The sequence below is a fragment of the Hoplias malabaricus genome, chromosome 4 (genome assembly GCF_029633855.1).
Source record: "Hoplias malabaricus isolate fHopMal1 chromosome 4, fHopMal1.hap1, whole genome shotgun sequence".
NCBI classification, from domain to species: domain Eukaryota; kingdom Metazoa; phylum Chordata; class Actinopteri; order Characiformes; family Erythrinidae; genus Hoplias; species Hoplias malabaricus.
The window spans coordinates 13,784,414-13,806,279 of NC_089803.1; the positions used below are offsets into that span (position 1 = coordinate 13,784,414).

Below are 21,866 nucleotides of genomic sequence, written 5' to 3' on the forward strand. Positions count from 1 at the left end.
GATATATATCACAATATAAAATGTTTCAATAACAATGATATGATTACAGAAAACACATTTTCAATATATCAATATGCATTATTTACAGCGTCTGTCACTGACTGACGTTCATCACAGGGCGGTACATTAAAACTAGAACGTCCCCAAGTATGTGGCTTTACGTGTTTTATTTTAACTTACTTTATTCACGCTAGCCAGTTAGCATGACCTTACCATAGGCTACTTGGTGCTGACGTTAACGTTAGCATTTTAGCATGCTACAAATGAGTGAAAAATTGTGGACTAACAAACTTCTTAAAATACTGTGTCTAACTCGTCTTTGCACTCTCACGTAAACACTGGTCCAGCGCTGTGATTGGACAGACTCAGACAAGGGGGCGGGGCTATTCTAAAGTCTAAAGTTGACGTCATAAGCGGAGCAGAATCAGAACGCCTCGTTTTGTCCCATGTTTTCTGACATGGAGAGATCACTGACACCTGACTGTGTGGCCTTGTTTCACAGTGTGTGGATTGGTGGACTCCAAATGCCCAAGTGTGCGCAGGTACCAAACAAGTGACTTATTGCACATTTAATTATTTGCAAGGTTTAATAGGTTCCATAGTACAGTTTCTGAAGTGCTGAGCTCAGAGTAGCAACTACTACAACTCAGTGGATCATCACAACGATTTTGAAGCTCTAAGATATAAATAATGCCTAGAGCTGCTTTAATTTCACGTCTAAGAAGAATGTTTTTCCTCTTAAGTAAGTAATTTCGGTGAGTTTGGCCCCTGCCTTCTCTCTGCCTCTTGTGTAATGCTTTGGTTTGTTTCTGGAGCTGTGCCGTTGGAGATGAAAGCAGCGTGTGGGGGCTAGAGAGGGCTTTGAACCCCTCAGGTGCCCTCTTCCCCCAGCCAGGGCAGTAATTAGCACCCATTGCTATGTGCTTCATTTAGCTTTGAGGCTCCAGCTGTTTGAGAGGCAGAAAAAGACGCAAAACAGAGATGGCAAACCCTCCACCAGGTGACACGCAGCTCGGCGGTCTCCTCTACATAAGGAAGAGCTCAGCCAGGTTGGGAGATGTATGTAGAAGACCCCCGTGTTCATTGGAGGAACCTGCGAGACGTCTTTGAACGATTCGAATGTGGCAGAGCTGCATATGGTGCCTGGAAAAGTGGAAACGGTGTGAGGCTGGGGGAATCTAATTAAGGGCTAATTGCTCGGTAGGGTGGTGATGCAGGGACTTCGTCCCTGAAGTGCACTGCTAGGACGTGGTGTGAAACCACACAGCCATTACAGCTGTCCACATGAGTGACTCCAACTAATTATAAACCAGGGCTGGACAATAAATCAAAGCAGGCAGGAAATCAATACAGGCGAGTAATAGAATAGTCTATATCTCTACATATCGTTTGATATTGATCATTATCGCTGTTGTTCTTGTCAAATCTACCTATGTTTTTGTGTTTTTTTTTTATTGGATAAGGCCAGTTGCCCTTTACTCTAGGTCATTTCATGGTGACTGGACCAACAAAAGCACTCCGAACATGGAATCTCTGGGCGCCCAAGAGGGGGCGCCAGTCCTTGGATTTGGAATTATACTCAAAATAAAAGTGGGAAATTACAGGCTGATCCACCTTCAGTGGAAATTCCTCAAGACACGTTCAAATGAGGCTCAGTAGTGTGTGTGGCCTCCACATGTCGTATGACCTCCCTACAACGCCTGGGCATGTTCCTGATGAGGCGGCGGATGATCTCCTGAGGGATGTCCTGGACAGTCTGTGGTGCATGAGGCATTGGTGGATGATGTCCCAGATGTGCTCGATTGGATTCAGGTCTGGGGAAGGGGCAGGCCTGTCTAAAGCATCAATGCCTTCATCATGCAGGAACCGCTGACACACTTCAGCCACGTGAGGCCTAGCATTGTCCTGCATCAGAAGGAACCCACTGCACCAGCATATGGTCTCACAGTGGGTCTGAGGATCTTGTCCCGGTACCTAATGACAGTCAGGGTACCTCTGGCTAGCACATGGAGGGCTGCCTCCCCACACCATTACTGACCCACTGCCAAACCGGTCGTGCTGGAGGATGTTGCAGGCAGCAGGACGTTCTCCACGGTGTCTCCAGACTCTGTCACGTCTGTCACATGCTCAGTGTGAACCTACTCTCATCCGTGAAGAGCACAGGGCACCAGTGGAGAATCTGCCAATCTTTGTGTTCTCTGACCAAATGCCAATCGCCCTGCACGGTGTTGGGCTGTAAGCATAAGCCCCACTTGTGGACGTCGGGCCCTCATACCATCCTCATGGAATCTGTATCTAACAGTTTCAACAGAAACATGGCCTGCTGGAGGTCATTTTTCAGCACTCTTGCACTGCTCCTCCTTGCACAAAGGAAGAAGTAGCTGCTGCTGGGTTGTTGCCCTCCTATGGCCCGCTCCACATCTCCTGGTGTACTGGCCTGACTCCTGGTATCTCCTCCATGCTCTGGACACATTGATGTTCCGTCCTGGATGAGCTGCACTACCTGAGCAACTTCTGTGGGTTGTAGTCACTGCCTCATGCTTCCTCTAGGGGTGAGAACACTGACAAAATACAGAAGTGACTAAAACATCAGCCTGAAAGGATGAGAACAGAGAAATGGTCTGTGGTCACCACCTGCAGAACCACTCCTTTATTGCGGTTCTCTTGTTAATTGCCTCTCATTTCTACCTGTTGTCTGCTACATTTGCACAACAGCAGGTGAAATTGATTCACAATCAGTGTTGCTTCTTAACTGGACAGGTTGATTTCACAGAAGAGTGATTGACTTGGAGTTACATTGTGTTGTTTAAGTGTTCCCTTTATTTTTTTGAGCAGTGTACATAATATAGATATAAGTTCAGTTCAGTAAAGGGACAAGTTCAGTTAGGATAGCTGTACAGAGGCTAGAGGCTCTAGAGTCCTGTTGGGCCGCCACTATCCTGGAAACTAGAAGAGATATGCCTGAGCATGGATGTGTACAGGGTCTGTATGGCATCCTGCAGCACGTTTGCCCAAGAATGTTACAGCTGGGCCCGTAGATCCCACACAGTCATAGGTTGCAGAAGCCAGCCTCCCAGCTGGTCCCATAAATGCTCAGTTGGTGATGAAACTGGTGACCGAGGCCAAGGAGTTGGATTTAATGTTCTGGCAGGTGGGGGAGTGGCCGGGGGGTGGAAATAGCAGCCTCTGTCTCATAACCTTGAGTGTCCCGTTTGATGCTGGATACTTTCTGTCACTTTTTTTTTTCATGTTGTTTTTTCTGGTGGGAAGTTTGGTCTTTGAAGTGCCTCACCGCTGTCTTTACAGGAGGACGTTGTCTGAAATGAAACAGTGCCTGTTCTTTCCAGCGCTGGGAGCGGCTCGACCGAAGGGAGAAAGGCTTTATGAAGTGTCAGACAATGTTACATCATTTCTGAGAGTTTTACAATGAGAGAGGATTACCAGGGCCTACTTCTGCTTCCAAAATTTCATATCCGAGAGCTTCTAGTGGAACTCAGCTCTGGGTTCTGTAGCATGGAGGACACTGGAAAGTCCTGCTCTGAGTACTGAGCATGGGTTAAAGGACTGACCAATAACCTCAAGCCTGAAAGGGTTAAAAATATTCTGTTGGGGTGTGTATGGGTTGTGTGAGGTCGTTTGAGTGTGTGGAAGATGCTAAGTGGACGGAGTGCGGTTGTTTGGAGTGTGTAAGGTTTTGAGAGTGATTGTGTGAGGTTGTTTAAGTTATGTACGGCTGTTTGAGGATGTAGAAGGTGTTGTGAGGATGTTTGCGGATGTAGAAGGTGTTGTGAGGATGTTTGAGGATGTAGAAGGTGTTGTGGGGTTGTTTGAGGATGTAGAAGGTGTTGTGGGGTTGTTTGAGGATGTAGAAGGTGTTGTAAGGATGTAGAAGGTGTTGTGAGGATGTTTGAGGATGTAGAAGGTGTTGTGGGGTTGTTTGAGGATGTAGAAGGTGTTGTAAGGATGTAGAAGGTGTTGTGAGGATGTTTGAGGATTTTGAAGCTGTTGTGGGGTTATTTGAGGATATAGAAGCTGTTGTGGGGTTATTTGAGGATATAGAAGGTGTTGTGGGGTTGTTTGAGGATGTAGAAGGTGTTGTAAGGATGTAGAAGGTGTTGTGAGGATGTTTGAGGATGTAGAAGGTGTTGTGGGGTTGTTTGAGGATGTCGAAGGTGTTGTGGGGTTGTTTGAGGATGTAGAAGGTGTTGTGGGGTTGTTTGAGGATGTAGAAGGTGTTGTAAGGATGTAGAAGGTGTTGTGAGGATGTTTGAGGATGTAGAAGGTGTTGTGGGGTTGTTTGAGGATGTAGAAGGTGTTGTAAGGATGTAGAAGGTGTTGTGGGGTTGTTTGAGGATATAGAAGGTGTTGTGAGGATGTTTGAGGATTTTGAAGCTGTTGTGGGGTTGTTTGAGGATATAGAAGGTGTTGTGAGGATGTAGAAGGTGTTGTGAGGAGGTTTGAGGATGTAGAAGGTGTTGTGGGGTTGTTTGAGGATGTAGAAGGTGTTGTAAGGATGTAGAAGGTGTTGTGAGGATGTTTGAGGATGTAGAAGGTGTTGTGGGGTTGTTTGAGGATGTAGAAGGTGTTGTAAGGATGTAGAAGGTGTTGTGAGGATGTTTGAGGATTTTGAAGCTGTTGTGGGGTTATTTGAGGATATAGAAGCTGTTGTGGGGTTATTTGAGGATATAGAAGGTGTTGTGGGGTTGTTTGAGGATGTAGAAGGTGTTGTAAGGATGTAGAAGGTGTTGTGAGGATGTTTGAGGATGTAGAAGGTGTTGTGGGGTTGTTTGAGGATGTCGAAGGTGTTGTGGGGTTGTTTGAGGATGTAGAAGGTGTTGTGGGGTTGTTTGAGGATGTAGAAGGTGTTGTAAGGATGTAGAAGGTGTTGTGAGGATGTTTGAGGATGTAGAAGGTGTTGTGGGGTTGTTTGAGGATGTAGAAGGTGTTGTAAGGATGTAGAAGGTGTTGTGGGGTTGTTTGAGGATATAGAAGGTGTTGTGAGGATGTTTGAGGATTTTGAAGCTGTTGTGGGGTTATTTGAGGATTTTGAAGCTGTTGTGGGGTTATTTGAGGATATAGAAGGTGTTGTGGGGTTATTTGAGGATATAGAAGGTGTTGCAGGGATGTTTGAGGATGTAGGAGGTGCTGTGAGGTTGTTTGAGGATGTAAAAGGTGTTGTGATGATGTTTGAGCATGAAGAAGGTGTACGTTATCGGGGCTGGGGGGTGGGGGGGTGTCAGTGGAAGGTGTGGAGGGAGCAGATGGAGCAGGATTTGTGCTGAAGGGTGAGGACATGAAGCTCTGCAGAAGTCACTCTGAACTCTGAGTCATGAACTAGCTCCCTCTGCACTGACTATAAGTTGGAGCCATAGAGGAGGACTGTGTGTTCACCTGCTGCAGCTTTCCTCACAGCCACACACACACACACACACACACACACAGGAGGACTGCAGAACTGTTCATGAGCAGCCAGTGAATACAAGATTCAAAGAGTGTTCAGCAGTAAGAAGTGTCTCTCTGCAGTTCCATTATGAACCTATAAGGGGGCAGTAAAGATGCTTGGTTTTCTCTCTCTCTCTCAGGCTCCCTGTGTAATGCAGCTCTCCACAGTCGTGTTTTATTGCTGAGCATATTGAAACATGCATGTTCAGCCCACACGTCTAAAGCCTGATAAAACTGTGGCTTTATTTATTTGTCCCGAGGTGTGGTTTGCAGCATCTGCTTGTTTCCTGTCACTGGGTATCAGTTATTAGACTGTGATGAACTGCACGCACGTGTGATCTCCACCTCCTCATGGTGCGTATCAGTGCTTCTCAGTCACACTCAGTGCTGTTTAATGCCGCTCCTGGACCGCTGCACTCACTCCATCAGTTAAAGTGATAGTTTGGCCCGAAACCAGATTTATTACAGACCCCCATCCCTTTCACGTGGAGTGTAGTCAGTCAACCAAGACGTGATTGCTCTCTGAAATGTACTTCTTCAGTTCTGCCACTGGAGCTGCAAGAGCGACGCTATCAATAACCACTAGAAGTCAGTCACCTAGATTTGTATTTCATTTTATTTTTATTAATATTGTTACCATATTTTTTTGCAAAATTTCCTCTCCAGTATTCGTCAATATATTTGTCTGTGAGTGGAGGGCCACCATCTTATTGGGAGGACGACCCATCGTTTATTTTCTTCTTCCCCAAACAGCTGGGGAGAATGCAAACTGCCCAGATCTGTCAGACAGACACCGAGGACGGTGAGGGGGGAGACCATGGGAGAGGGAGGTCCATCCTACTCTCCCAGACAGTGCAGACGATTAAAACATCATTAGGAAACATGTCCCATGATGCCATGGCCAACGGTTAGAGACCTGCGCTGCTCAGAGCGGCCGCTTTCAGCGAATATTCCTTTAAATGATAATGAGCCGCTCGCTGTTCACCCCGACCCCGAGTGCACAGCAGTGAGGAGCAGAAGCTCTGGTTTTTAGCTGTTTTTGCTCAGTCCTCTTTCTTTTCTCAGTTTTTACTCAGTGCTCTTATTTCTCCGCCATTGTTGTCTGTTTTGCTGCATTTAACCTCTTCTTTGCGCTCTCTTTAGTAAACGTGGGTTCAGCGCTGTGATTGGACAGAATCAGACGAGGGGGGCGGGGCAACTCTAAAGTTTCTGCACTCGACGTCAGTATCGGAGCAGAATCAGAACGACTCGTTTTACTCCGTGTCTTCAGACTTGTGCAGCCAGCAGGACATTGTCTGGGAGGTCTTGTTTCACAGTGTTGCTGTCTGGTGGACTCCAGAACTGTCCACGTGTCTAAATAAATAACAGCATGTCACACACAATAGAGACCCAGTCTGAGGTGGATTCTGATGGATGACAAATCAATGGCCATTATTTTCAGCCACATTAAGCCGAACCGACAGGGTGGGAGTTCAGAGATCTTATGCTTGGATGAGACCCCAAACTGCACGTTTGAATCATACCCTCATCGTCTCGTTCCCTCAGCGAATCATCTGCTCACACAGCAGTAAAAGTAATCAGTCTGAACGACGTGACGAGGAGGGGGTGCTCACACTGTATGTGCACCACATCCCCACGATATGGACGTTTCTGTCGATCGAGAAGCCCCCCGTTCAGTGAGGTATGGCCCCCTGTGTAACAGACATGATGAGAACTAGTATAGCTGTATTGACTGGTGGCGTATGTTACACTGAAGCACGCCCCCTGACTTCAGATGACCACAAACCGTTGGCTGTGCAGTGTATGTGGAGGTAGAGTATGTTCTGACCGCATATAGCGTCATCCAAATACATGCGGTCCCTGCTTTGTTGTGTGTTATTGTGTGTTTTACAGCACATGGAGAGCTGTGGGAGCGATGGTGGGGTCAGGGAAGCGTCCGAAGAGGCGTCCACACCGTAGGAACAGCCTACGTAATATGTGTTCTGTGGATAATGTGATACTGTATTAACTGTATGTCTGTGCTACGTGTCATAGACAAATCTAAGTCCATCTAGGAATATCTATCGTCTCTTGAAAATCTGACTCCCATTGTTTGTGAGGTGATTGTGATGTCATTAATAGAAAAAAAACAAACAAAATAAAAGCACTTTCAACTCAAAATAAACAACGAACCAATACATGACAATATTTGAGCCTTAAGTTTGTATATTAGCGCTCTTAGCCACAATGCTAATCCGGGCAGACACTTAGGCCTGCTAGCCACAAGCTAACACTTGAACCGAATAGTTTGTCAATGTATAAACTGCATATACTTCATATACCTCTAATGCTCTGGGTTTCTTTTCTCTTTCTTTTTCTTGTTAGCATTTTGAATGTGTATCAACATTAACATTTCCTAATAACCATTTCTTTAGCTAGCACTATCTAATCTCACCTGAGTTTGCCTTTACCACATAACGACACGCGATGTCAGTTATATGATTCAGGGTAAAAAAATACTCTAAAGAATATGGCAACGTGATGCTCTTATTAGACCGTATGTAGTACATTTTCTTGTTGCTATAAGTTTGCTAAATGTATAAAGTCAGAATATGAAAAATGCTAACAGTGAGTAGCTAACGCTATTACATCTTTATTATAGATTGTTCCCTTCCACCTTAAATGCCATTTTAAGAGGCAGACGTTTTGCTTCTTAATATTTGAACATTAAGTTCCACCTTAAATGGGTCAGTTTACGAGGCTTATGTTGGTGTTATTCACCAGCTGCTTATTTGAATATTTGGTTCCACCTTAAATAGGTGACTTATGCAAGGCTGAAGATAGCTTGTGAAACACAGCTCACTGTTCCTCACTTTCTCTGTTTAAAACTAACAGAGTTTACACATTTAATCCACACAAAACTGCTGTACTTCCATAGTTTTCCAGAAATGATGTGCTGTTACTAATTCAGGAGAAAGTCTTTCTGGATTCTGAGCTGCCTCCATTTCTCTAAAACATCGGCCAAATGTTTCCTCTCATTTTACTCCGTCTCTGCTCCTCGAGATTTTTAGAAGGGGTCCAAGGCTTGTTCGATTTGTGTCTGATATTGTGTATAACACCTGGCAACCCGGGCTGTGGAAACTGTACTGTGATTGGACAGTGGGCGGGACCACAGGCAACAGACCAACAACAGAGCTCCTTCAAAAATATATATACTGCTTGCAGCACGGCTGTAAGAGATGCCAGAGCCTCACCGAAACATGTTTCCATGATTCCGTACAGTAAATATATTACAGACTGCTCCTTTAAGAGGACGGCGATCAGCTGCTTGATTGGTAACTGAGAATGTGTGTGAGTGGAATCATTGTAATGTGCTGGAGGGGGCTGGGAGAGTAATCCTGAGGTAATCCCACCCATTCTCACGGAGGCACAGTCATGGGCTTGTAAAGCTGTTTATGTTTACATCTCGTTTGTGGTAAAGTCTCATTGATTTCCTCACATCCTCATGATGTACCCCTTTTGGCCTTCAGCCAGAGTGTCATGTCTTCTCCACCAACTACACACTCCGCAAACGTGAGCAAGCAGTGGAAAGCTTTTGTGTCTGGATCTTGTTGTTCACAGTCTGTCTGTTTAGTCCTCCAGAGCTGGGTTGTTGTTCTGTAGCTGGCGTCACGCCCGTATTAGGACATAGTCAATTAGGCCCCGTCCACGCGGATCCGTTTATTTTTAAAAACTGACATTTCCCTCTCTGTTTTTGAAAATATTCCCATCCACACAAATGTGAAAAGGGCTGTAATATCATGTCAGTCCAGTAGGGGGCCACGGCACCTACCAACCGCTCACCGCAACTTAACTACTGCGCTTAACTACTTTCTGTCTGGGTTTGAGCACTGACTAGATGCTGTGTATTGCACTTACTACGTTTTCCTCTTTCTAGGTGTCAGCACCGGGCTTTGTTTCCGACAAGCGTCTGAGCTCAGAGCGAGTTTGGACTGTGTGTACGATGTCGGATACACATTCTGTTTGAACACTAAGCAGATTTGTGAGTCGCTCTGGATAAGAGAGTCTGCTAAATGCTGTAAATATAAATGTAGTACCTTCTTTAATAGAGGCATCAAAACACCACGACGCATGAGAGAAGCAGAGGTTTAATCCCAAATCACCTCATACTCCCTCTTTAGTGCACTACACTGCTCTTAACAGTGCATTATACATTTCTAATTCAACATCATTTATGTTTATTTATATTCATCTGTGGGGATCTGAAATCCAGTGCTAGCTGCATGTGCACTTTGTCGTGTTGTGACTGGTGTACTTCACTATAGAGGGAGTGAGGAGCTGTTTGAATTGGGCCTTAAATGGTCCATTTACTGTACGTTCCCTGTGCACTTATACACACTGTATCCAGCATCACAGCTGTGATAGTGGACGATGCAGGGAATGGTTATGGAGGCCTGGGTGGGTTTCCTCCGGGTGACTGTCTGTGAGGAGTGTGGTGTATTCTCCCTGTGTCTGCGGGGGTTTCCTCCGGGTGACTGTCTGTGAGGAGTGTGGTGTATTCTCCCTGTGTCTGCGTGGGTTTCCTCCGGGTGACTGTCTGTGAGGAGTGTGGTGTATTCTCCCTGTGTCTGCGGGGGTTTCCTCCGGGTGACTGTCTGTGAGGAGTGTGGTGTATTCTCCCTGTGTCTGTGTGGGTTTCCTCCGGGTGACTGTCTGTGAGGAGTGTGGTGTATTCTCCCTGTGTCTGCGTGGGTTTCCTCCGGGTGACTGTCTGTGAGGAGTGTGGTGTGTTCTCCCTGTGTCTGCGTGGGTTTCCTCCGGGTGACTGTCTGTGAGGAGTGTGGTGTGTTCTCTCTGTGTCTGCGTGGGTTTCCTCCGGGTGACTGTCTGTGAGGAGTGTGGTGTGTTCTCCCTGTGTCTGCGTGGGTTTCCTCCGGGTGACTGTCTGTGAGGAGTGTGGTGTGTTCTCCCTGTGTCTGCGTGGGTTTCCTCCGGGTGACTGTCTGTGAGGAGTGTGGTGTGTTCTCCCTGTGTCTGCGTGGGTTTCCTCCGGGTGACTGTCTGTGAGGAGTGTGGTGTGTTCTCCCTTTGTCTGTGTGGGTTTCCTCCGGGTGACTGTCTGTGAGGAGTGTGGTGTGTTCTCCCTGTGTATGCGTTGGTTTCCTCCGGGTGCTTTGGGTAGACTCAGACCCACCACAACCCTGTTTAGGATAGATCAATTGTCACACAGTGTATGTGACATAGAAATGCTTTATTTAAATGCAGACATTGTGTTATTTCTTTGAAAAGCACTATAGTAATAATGGAAAAAAAAATATTATCAGAACACTCGAGTTGATCAGGGGTGTTGTAATCTGTGCACACGCCTCTCTGGGCTCTTTAACTCTGCTGGAAAGCCAGCTCTTTGCGGTTTGCTTGTGTGGTTTTCTGGAATGGAAGCTTGCCCCCTCCCTGTCACAGTGGTATCTTTATCTCATGTGAGACAGCAGAAATGGCAAACGGGTGCTGAGTCTGTGTTACTTAGCAACCGAGCATCATGCTTGGAAAGGCAGCGGTGAAATATGGGGATTTGGCTTGTCTCTTTAGCTCTATCTTTATAAGCTTTATTCAGCCTTCTTTATTCTGTTTTTAGCAGCCCTTCGCTTCTCCACAGAAAGAAAACGACTTATTAAAGTGACAGAAGGGATTTCATAGTGGCTCCTGAGTAGGAGAGCTCCTCGTATTGTGTACAGATTCCTACACATTCGCACTGGAATCATGTAAACATGAAATACTCTGACCATTTTATGAGCACCTGCCTTGTTCGTCCAATGCTCTGTGTGTGTATGAGTTACAGACTGCAGCAGGGCTGGTGCTGTCAGACATTTCCATATAGTGGATATATCACAGTTATTACTAAGACACACGTTTACCCAGAAGAATGATCTAGCACTTCTCTACCTCACGCAGACGTATTTCTTCTGTCTGCTGTAACATCAGCATTACTTTCCAAACAATAACGTGATTATAGCTCTCATTTGTTTATGTGATGACATCATGTTTTTACACACAATATGGCGTTTATGTTTATGTTGCATTTTCTACTCGTTAGTTTCCCAGTAAACATTTAGCTGTTGATTCAACGTTGAAACAACGTAATGACTGCCGTCTAATCAACGTTCTCTTAAGGTTGGAAATGAAAGTTGAAAAGACGTCCAAACACAGACACTGAAAAGACGACTATTAGACTATTATTAACGTCCATTGACGTTATTAATTGGTCCCGAAATAAATTACTTGTATAAAACGCGTTTTGGACGACCACTGACGTTATCGATTGGTCACCACTTAACTAACTTATTAAGATGGATTTTGGACGTCCATTGACGTTTAAAATATGTCCTTGACGGACAGACTACTTTTAGCCCTATTTTGAACGTCCAGGGACGCTCCTTGTTTACTGGGTTTCTGGTGCATTCACTTTCTACATAATCACAATCTGGATACGTTATTGTTGTTTACAGAATAATCAAATGTTTAAATGTTGTTGTTGTTGTTGTTGTTTCAAACGAACAGTCTTACATTCTTGAAATTAATAAAATATTTGTTAACACTTTCTGTGAAGCCAATGTAGTTATAACCCTTTGTAATTTGGTAATAATGCGATGTAAGCGTACTTATGAACGCTAATAATTCCTCACGACTTTCATAATGAGCTGTAATTAAATATTTTGGTAACACTTCCTATGAATACAATGCATAATATGGCGTAATACTTTATAATGACTGATTAATTAAAAACACATATAGCTACGTTCATAACACTTTGTAAGGTACGAGTGTGTGAGTTTATAAAGGCTGGTGTTATAGTGCAGTATAATATCTATTCATAAGAACAGCGCTGGACTCTGGGCGGAGCTGGGGTCTCACAGCGGAGCTCCTGTTGGTTTTATTTTGGGGGTTTGTGCCATTGGTGTGTTTTATGAAGGCGGAGGATATTGTTTTGTGTGTTTGGAGGTGTGTGTGTGTGTGTTTGCCTGGTGTGTGATGATGACATGGGCAGAGTAGATATCCAGTATGGTCAGAGAGACTGCCACTCATCATCGTAAACCAAGCACAAATACTGCCTTTTCTCCTTGTTCCCTATTTCCATAGAAGAGCAAAAAAGGTCACTTACTGGCGGAATGCTCTTGTTTCAGTTCCCGTGTTTTAGTGTACGATGCTGAGTGGCAGAGTCTTATCTACCAGTCTCCCAACGGTGCGTAATGCTTTGCCTTGCTCTTATGACTCGACATTATACACCATGACATTTCAAACACTTCCTGTGTGTTTAAAATCATTAATATGCACAGGTCATTATCAATTTAAAAGACATTTTAATGAATGTTGACACTTGTATGTTACAAAATAATCATTTAAAGCTCGTTAGAAGAGTCTTATGAGGTGTTACCGGTGTTTACAAAGCATTATTTCTAAATGACATAGTTATAACTGCACTTATAAAGGCTTATTAATACAAGCTTTATAGACAGTGTTATTAAATATGTTTCAGTGTTTTCTCATATCATCAACGTTGATGTAATCTCAAAAATACCTTCAAATATCGTGATACTGTTGTGAGGCTGTATCACACACCCCTGGTGGTACCTTCCTCAGTCACGTTACGTCTTAGTTCCTTTAGTTTGGGAACGTAACTGTACTTTATTCTGTTATAATTGTTATATTTTTAAATAAATAATTCCCAATTTATCTCCACACTTTTATTTTACATTTCTGCGTGAAGCAGTTAATGAAATAATTAAAACATATGAATATGGACCTTTACGTTTAGAGAAAAACTGTACATACACTGTACTTCTTTATCTGACCAATACCTGACTGATACATCAAATTGCCGATAGTATTGACCAATACTAGGGTTTAGCGATATTATTGGTATCGACTGACCACACCTCTGATTACACACTATAAACAGTAGCCATTTTGGTCCCTGGACACTGGTGTGTAACTACTGTACTCGCTGGACTGCTCATATCCATCAGGCCCTATCAGAAACATGCAGCTTCTGGTCTAGTCTGGTTTAGACTCAGTGGTGATGTGTCTTGTGATGGTTGCTAATGCTGTTCTGCTGTTTATGTTGAAAGAGTGTGGAGAGATCAGACAGAGTGCACACACAGAGATCAGACATGCACACTTTTAAGGGTCATAAGAGCATCCCTCTTACCTGCTCTAATGGCTTTCTTAGTAGCGTGTGCTGTCGGGAAGAGCTTAGCTCTGAGCCATCATTCCTGCACCATTTCAGCTCCGTTGCCAACAAGGGAGGATCTCCCAGGAGCCACGTCAGGGCAGATGCGTTCCGTGTTCTCTCCTAGAGTACTGTCATGGTCTCGTATTGTATCCCTCGTCTCTGATGTATTCTCGAGGGATAATAATGGCTGTGTATAAAGTTGTACGTTCATCTTAGTTGTGAAGTGGAAGCAACATTTACCCCAGTCTTACATTCAATATGTGTTTATACATATTTCAAAAGCTCTAAAAACCCCTCTCTGCTGCTGCTCTGATCTGAGACGTCCCCTTGAGACACTTTAGAGGCTGACTGCACTGAAGACACTGTCTGTGTTGAGGAGAGGGATGGTTAAATGTATTACTTCTCATTGGTTGCTTGGCAGACCTGAGGTCACGTAAACCCAATTTAGTCACGCCCACCAAGAGAAATCCAAGAGGAGAACACTGTAGGAAAAAAGACTTCATTCAGAGACAGAGTTCATTCACCAGCAAACACACGATGACCATGGTCCGAAGGCCTGCATGGGAATGCGTGGACAGTCACTTTAAAGCAACACTAGGTAGTATTTTTGCCTTTAACGTTACAGCTTCAGATCATTGTGATACTCCACTGAGCTGCAATAGAGAGAATAGAGTCTCTGTCTTTGCCACTCAGGACACAGCACTTCAGAAACTGCACTATGTTACTTTTTGCTGGCAAGTGGGAAATATCTTGCTAGTTTGTATTGTTCCTTTCCTCCTTCCGATTTATTTCAGGGCAGTGCTGTAAAAGCGAATTACACTCTGAAGCTGTAGGGGGAGCTCAGGAGCACAAATACCAATATCTCACCTACTGTTGCTTTAAGACTTTGAGATCGTTGACAGCTGTGCAATGAGGAATGTAAATCCATGTCAGTGCCTGAAATCATTAGTGTCGGGTTCACGTCTAGGTGTCTAGTACTTTTATTACCTGAACGCTGTTGAGGGCAGAGGCTGTGACAGATGTTTATCCACAGCTGGACTGGTGTGGTGATCTTGAGAACTGTGATGTGCTTAAAGGGACTGGAGATCAATGTTGAACATTGCTGGAATGGATTGGTTACTACTTTGTGTTATTGAAAAAGCATTAAAGTTTCAATTTGTCTTTTAACAGATTTCTGGACTGCTCTGCAGTGAATGTTGTGTAGCATGGGGCACAGGGCTCGTCAGATAGATTTGATCTGAGGTCAGTTTATCATAGAGCAAATGCTCTGAGGGCTTGGCCCCAGCATTCAACCACCTCCCTGCCCTCAGAACACGGCACTAGTCTGTACTGAATTTAGTGCTGCAGACTGTAGTGTATGGTTTAGATAATTATTTAGTTTTGTAGACTGTTGTTTAGTCTGTGTGGTGTGGCGTTAGTCTGTATCACCAGTGTGGTGTGGCGTTAGTCTGTGTCGCGTTGTGTGGTGTGGAGTTAGTCTGTATCACCAGCGTGGTGTGGCGTTAGTCTGTATCACCAGTGTGGTGTGGCATTAGTCTGTATCACCAGTGTGGTGTGGCGTTAGTCTGTATTGCGTTGTGTGGTGTGGCGTTAGTCTGTATCACCAGTGTGGTGTGGCGTTAGTCTGTATCACCAGTGTGGTGTGGCGTTAGTCTGTGTCGCGTTGTGTGGTGTGGAGTTAGTCTGTATCACCAGTGCGGTGTGGCGTTAGTCTGTATCACCAGTGTGGTGTGGAGTTAGTCTGTATCACCAGTGTGGTGTGGCGTTAGTCTGTATCACCAGTGTGGTGTGGAGTTAGTCTGTATCACCAGTGTGGTGTGGCGTTAGTCTGTATCACCAGTGTGGTGTGGAGTTAGTCTGTATCACCAGTGTGGTGTGGCGTTAGTCTGTATCACCAGTGTGGTGTTTAGTTAGTTTGTATTGCGTTGTGTGGTGTGGCGTTAGTCTGTATCACCAGTGTGGTGTGGCGTTAGTCTGTATCACCAGTGCGGTGTGGCGTTAGTCTGTATCACCAGTGTGGTGTGGCATTAGTCTGTATCACCAGTGTGGTGTGGCGTTAGTCTGTATCACCAGTGTGGTGTGGCGTTAGTCTGTATCACCAGTGTGGTGTGGCGTTAGTCTGTATCACCAGTGTGGTGTGGCGTTAGTCTGTATCACCAGTGTGGTGTTTAGTTAGTTTGTATCGCGTTGTGTGGTGTGGAGTTAGTCTGTATCACCAGTGTGGTGTGGCGTTAGTCTGTATCACCAGTGTGGTGTGGAGTTAGTCTGTATCACCAGTGTGGTGTTTAGTTAGTTTGTATTGCGTTGTGTGGTGTGGCGTTAGTCTGTATCACCAGTGTGGTGTGGCGTTAGTCTGTATCACCAGTGTGGTGTGGCGTTAGTCTGTGTCGCGTTGTGTGGTGTGGAGTTAGTCTGTATCACCAGTGTGGTGTGGCGTTAGTCTGTATCACCAGTGTGGTGTTTAGTTAGTTTGTATCGCGTTGTGTGGTGTGGAGTTAGTCTGTATCACCAGTGTGGTGTGGCGTTAGTCTGTGTCGCGTTGTGTGGTGTGGAGTTAGTCTGTATCACCAGTGCGGTGTGGCGTTAGTCTGTATCACCAGTGTGGTGTGGAGTTAGTCTGTATCACCAGTGTGGTGTGGCTTTAGTCTGTATCACCAGTGTGGTGTGGCGTTAGTCTGTATCACCAGTGTGGTGTTTAGTTAGTTTGTATCGCGTTGTGTGGTGTGGAGTTAGTCTGTATCACCAGTGTGGTGTGGCGTTAGTCTGTATCACCAGTGTGGTGTGGAGTTAGTCTGTATCGCGTTGTGTGGTGTGGAGTTAGTCTGTATCACCAGTGTGGTGTGGAGTTAGTCTATATCACCAGTGTGGTGTGAAGTTAGTCTGTATCACCAGTGTGGTGTGGAGTTAGTCTGTATCACCAGTGTGGTGTGGAGTTAGTCTGTATCACCAGTGTGGTGTGGCGTTAGTCTGTATCACCAGTGTGGTGTTGCATTAGTCTGTATCGCGTTGTGTGGTGTGGCGTTAGTCTGTATCACCAGCATGGTGTGGCGTTGGTCTGTATCACCAGTGTGGTGTTGCATTAGTCTGTATTGCGTTGTGTGGTGTGGAGTTAGTCTGTATTGCGTTGTGTGGTGTGGAGTTAGTCTGAATCACCAGTGTGGTGTGGCGTTGGTCTGTATCACCAGTGTGGTGTTGCATTAGTCTGTATTGCGTTGTGTGGTGTGGAGTTAGTCTGTATTGCGTTGTGTGGTGTGGAGTTAGTCTGAATCACCAGTGTGGTGTGGCGTTGGTCTGTATCACCAGTGTGGCGTTGCATTAGTCTGTATTGCGTTAATTTATTTTATTGTGTAGTGTGGCGTTTTGTGTGTGGTACATTTTGTAGTGTGAGATTTTGTCTGGAGTGTATTGTGTTAAAGGTGTTTAGTCTGTAGTACATAGTGTAGTGCTGTTTTTAGTCTATATGTCATTGTGTAGTGTGGTTTTTAGTCTGTAGGTCATTGTGTAGTATGGTGTTTAATCTGGAGTGTATTGTGTTAAAGGTGTTTAGTCTGTAGTACATTGTGTAGTGTTGTTTTTAGTCTGTAGGTAATTGTGTAGTGTGGTGTTTAATCTGGAGTGTACTGTGGTGTTTAGTCTGTAGTACATTGTGTAGTGTTGTTTTTAGTCTGTAGGTAATTGTGTAGTGTGGTGTATAATCTGGAGTGTACTGTGGTGTTTAGTCTGTAGTACATTGTGTAGTGTTGTTTTTAGTCTGTAGGTCATTGTGTAGTGTGGTGTTTAATCTGGAGTGTACTGTGGTGTTTAGTCTGTAGTACATTGTGTAGTGTTGTTTTTAGTCTGTAGGTCATTGGGTAGTATGGTGTTTAATCAGGAGTGTATTGTGTAAAAGGTGTTTTGTCTGTAGTACATTGTGTAGTGTGGTGTTTAATCTGGAGTGTATTGTGGTGTTTAGTCTGTAGTACGTTGTGTAGTGTTGTTTTTAGTCTGTAGTACATTGTGTAGTGTTGTTCTTAGTCTGTAGGTCATTGTGTATTGTGGTGTTTAATCTGGAGTGTAGTGTGGTGTTTAATCTGGAGTGTATTGTGTATTGTGGTGTTTAGTCTGTAGTACATTGTGTAGTGTTGTTTTAGGTCTATAGGTCATTGTGTAGTGTGGTGTTTAATCTGGAGTGTACTGTGTATTGTGGTGTTTAATCCTCACTGCTGTGCGCTCGGGGTCGGGGTGAACAGCGAGCGGCTCATTATCATTTAAAGGAACAGGTCCTGAAAGCGAGCGTTCTGAACAGGGCTATTTACACTGGGGGAGAACACTGCTGTGGGGCTTGGTCCTTGTGTTGTTTTGATCAAAGCACAGATGTTTCATTAAGACACAGAAATATGTTTCTTAGTGGAGAAATGGGAGAATATCTCCTCTTTAAGACATGCAAATACTGGTGTGTGTGTTGTGCATGAGGAGTGTGTATAGTGTGTGTGTGTGTGTGTGTAGTGTGTATAGTGTGTGTGTGTAGTGTGTTGCTGCGTGTACATTTCTGACCAGGTCCAGTCCTCTCTGTGTGTAATAACCCCACAGCCTCGGGGCTCTGAGACACTGCGGAGAAGAGCAGTATGTAGCGTGTGTGTAGTGTGTGTATAGTGTGTTGCCGTGTGTGTATTACTCTCTGTTCTGACCAGGTCCAGTCCTCTCATAGTGTGTAATAACCCCAGAGCCTCGGGGCTCGGAGACACTGCGGGGAAGAGGAGTGTGTCACGGTCATGCATTTTTCATTCTGTAATTTACAAGTGAGAAGCGAAGGACTCCAGCCTACAGTGGGGTCTGGGTTTAAATGTGAGAACATGTGGAGCCTGGGGTGGCCCCAGCCATCGTTCCTCTGATTAAACCTCTCGATACGAAGGCTGTGTGGACTTCTGTGGATCGGACCTCCATCAGGATCGGGCTCCTGTGACTTCAGCATTTAGATCCAGACTGAATTAATCAATCAATCAAAACAGATAGCTTTTATATACTCCGAAACAATGGGGCAAACATCAAAGACAGAGCTCATTAACATGAACCAATAAAAGCCCTGTGTATCGCGGGAAGCCCCTCCTTTTTCCCCATTTATTATAGGCTTAAATAACATGGCCACTCCTAAATATCGCTACATTTAACGTAAATAAAGATAAACTTTTAAATACCACATGATCAAAAGTTCACACACACACACACACACACACACACACACATTCAGTGACTCACTCAAAGAGCTGCACAGAGCAGTGTGCTGGAGGAGACTCTTCACAGATTGTTGATAAAGTCCAGTCAACAATCATCACTGTTCAGTTTGCCCTGAGCCTGTGGCTGAGATGTGTTTATTGTATAGGGGTGTTCACTGAGTTCTGGGTGTGGATATGACCTACTACACCCACAGGTATAATCTACATGATATGTGTGACTGTGGACTCCAGACGTCAGTCCTCCACCTGACAGCCCAGACTCAGCCCGATCCTCAGAAAGACCTCAGAGAAAATGAGGACCACTCTGAAGGCCCCTTGTTTTTAAAGTGAATGTAAGCGAAAGTGAAACTGGCTCTTTCTGAGGTCTAAGTAATGGAAGTACATTTCTTTATTGATATATGACTTGGGCTGATGTGAGTGGATCAGACACAGCAGTGCTGCTGGAGTTTTAATGTGAATTACTGATATTTAATGAGTATTAGGTCATATATTAACTTCTGTTCTGATTAACGTGCATTAATCACTGTGTATACTAGTATTTATGTTAATGTGTTTATTTAGTGTGTGTATTAGTGTGTGCTATAGTGTATTTATCATTGGGTTTATTCATGATTGTGTAGTAGTGTTTATAATCATGTGTTTATACTTGAGTGCTGTAGTGTGTATTAGTTGGTGTAGTAGTGTGTGTGTGTGCGCTTTAGCACTTGTATCTGTTTTTTATTAATGTATGTCAGTGTGTGTATGTACATTAGCTTATGTGTATCTACATATGTATTAGTGTGTGTGTGTGTGTGTGTGTGTGTTTTGCTCCTCTCCAGGCTGCAGTTTTGGGTTTTATTACCTGTCTGCAGGTTGTGTTTTGACAGCAGATATTTCTGGCCTGTTGGGGGCTGTGGTGTTTCTGCTGCCTGATATATACCCAGCTCACGCTCTGTCACTGAAATATAACTGTGTTTGTCTCTCGCAGCAAACTTTCTGCAAGTTATTCAGAGAGCACTGCGTAATGCGGGAGCCTGGGAGACTCTCACTCCTCCGTCCTCGTCCCTCTGGGGTTGGTAACGTGTGCTCGGCGTGTCAGGGGAGACCTGCTGAAAGAGCAAGGACGGCAGCGGTGCTGCTACAGGCTGTGATGGAGGGAGATTAAAACTGTTAATATCTGTTATCTCAGTCCTTCATTCTGTGGTGAAGAGGGGTCCGAGTGGGTGTTACGCACTCATTACGTCCGGAGCTTAATGCAGAAATAATTAGAAGTGGTTGGCTAATTAAAAGACCCCAGTCCTGTGCAGTTAAACGCTGGGTTCGGCTTTGCTTTGTGTGCTTGACCTGGGTTCTGTATCTGAATAAAGGTCAAGCGTATTCTCACACACCCACAAACACACACTCTCTAAATGGATGGAGGGTATATTATTGAGAGACTGTAGAGATGTAGTTGTCCTCAGACTCTTCTAATAATCTCTCTCTCTCTCTCTCTCTCTCTCTCTCTCTCTTTCTGTTGTAGAGAAGTTATTTGGGGAGTTTCTGACCTGGGACCTGCAGGAGGCGCTCTCTCATCTCCCTCTGAAACCTGGTCAGGCCGTCACTGTCCCCATCAACATCCGAGCCAAACTGGACTTCTCCGGCCAGGAGAACCTGCTGCAGGATCTGAACGACGGTCAGAGCTTTAACCATTCTCTCTCTCTCTCCCTCCCTCTTTCAAACAAACACACACACACACACATGCACACAAGTGTTGTGTAGTAAATTGCAGTGAATAAGACGACTAATTGATGTGCATGCTCAGCAGATAAGGGCTCAGTTCCCAGCTTTGGTAAACACATCTCACTACACCATTAGTACTCCGCAGACAAGACTAACACTGTCACCAGTCTGCGGAGTACTGCACTGCGAAAGCCTGCACTGTACCTAACTGATCTGATCTGTACTGTACTCTACTGATCTGATCTCAACTGTACTATACTCTACTTATCTGGTATATACTCTACTGTACTGTACTCTACTGATCTGACCTGCACTGTACTCTACCGGACTGTACTCTACTGATCTGGTCTGTACTGTACTGTACTCTACTGATCTGTACTCTACTGATCTGACCTGCACTGTACTCTACTGGACTGTACTCTACTGATCTGATCTGTACTGTACTCTACTGATCTGTACTCTACTGATCTGGTCTGTACTGTACTGTACTGATCTGTACTCTACTGTACTGTACTCTACTGATCTGACCTGCACTGTACTCTACTGGACTGTACTCTACTGATCTGATCTGTACTGTACTGTACTCTACTGATCTGACCTGCACTGTACTCTACTGGACTGTACTCTACTGATCTGGTCTGTACTGTACTGTACTCTACTGATCTGTACTCTACTGATCTGACCTGAACTGTACTCTACTGGACTGTACTCTACTGATCTGATCTGTACTGTACTCTACTGATCTGACCTGCACTGTACTCTACTGGATTGTACTCTACTGATCTGATCTGTACTGTAATCAGCTGTACTGTACTATACTGATCTGATATGTACTGTACTGATTTAATCTGTACTGTACTCTACTGATCTGTACTCTACTGATCTGACCCGCACTGTACTCTACTCTACTGTACTGTACTCTACTGATCTGATCTGTACTGTACTGCACTGTACTGTACTCTACTGATCTGATATGTACTGTACTGATTTAATCTGTACTGTACTCTACTGATCTGTACTCTACTGATCTGACCTGCACTGTACTCTACTCTACTGTACTCTACTGATCTGACCTGTACTGTACTCTTCTGATCTGATCTCTACTGATCTGACCTGTACTGTACGCTACTGTACTGTACTGATCTGATTTGTACTGTACTGATCTGACCTGTTCTGTACTCTACTGATCTGATCTTTACTGTATTCTACTGTACTGTGCTCTACAGATCTGACCTGCACTGTACTCTACTGTACTGTACTGTACTGATCTGACCTGTTCTGTACTCTACTGATCTGATCTCTACTGT

At 44.6% G+C, this 21,866-nt stretch overlaps 1 protein-coding gene across 1 annotated transcript in view; it reads left to right on the forward strand.

Moving 5' to 3' along the window:
* The window catches only part of trappc9 (trafficking protein particle complex subunit 9), a 140,961-nt gene that overhangs the window by 78,942 nt on the left and 40,153 nt on the right, over positions 1–21,866 (forward strand). Inside the window, exon 16 of the mRNA XM_066668751.1 lies at positions 20,360–20,512. Coding sequence (XP_066524848.1) covers positions 20,360–20,512 — 153 coding nt within the window. The remainder of the gene's footprint in view (positions 1–20,359; positions 20,513–21,866) is intronic.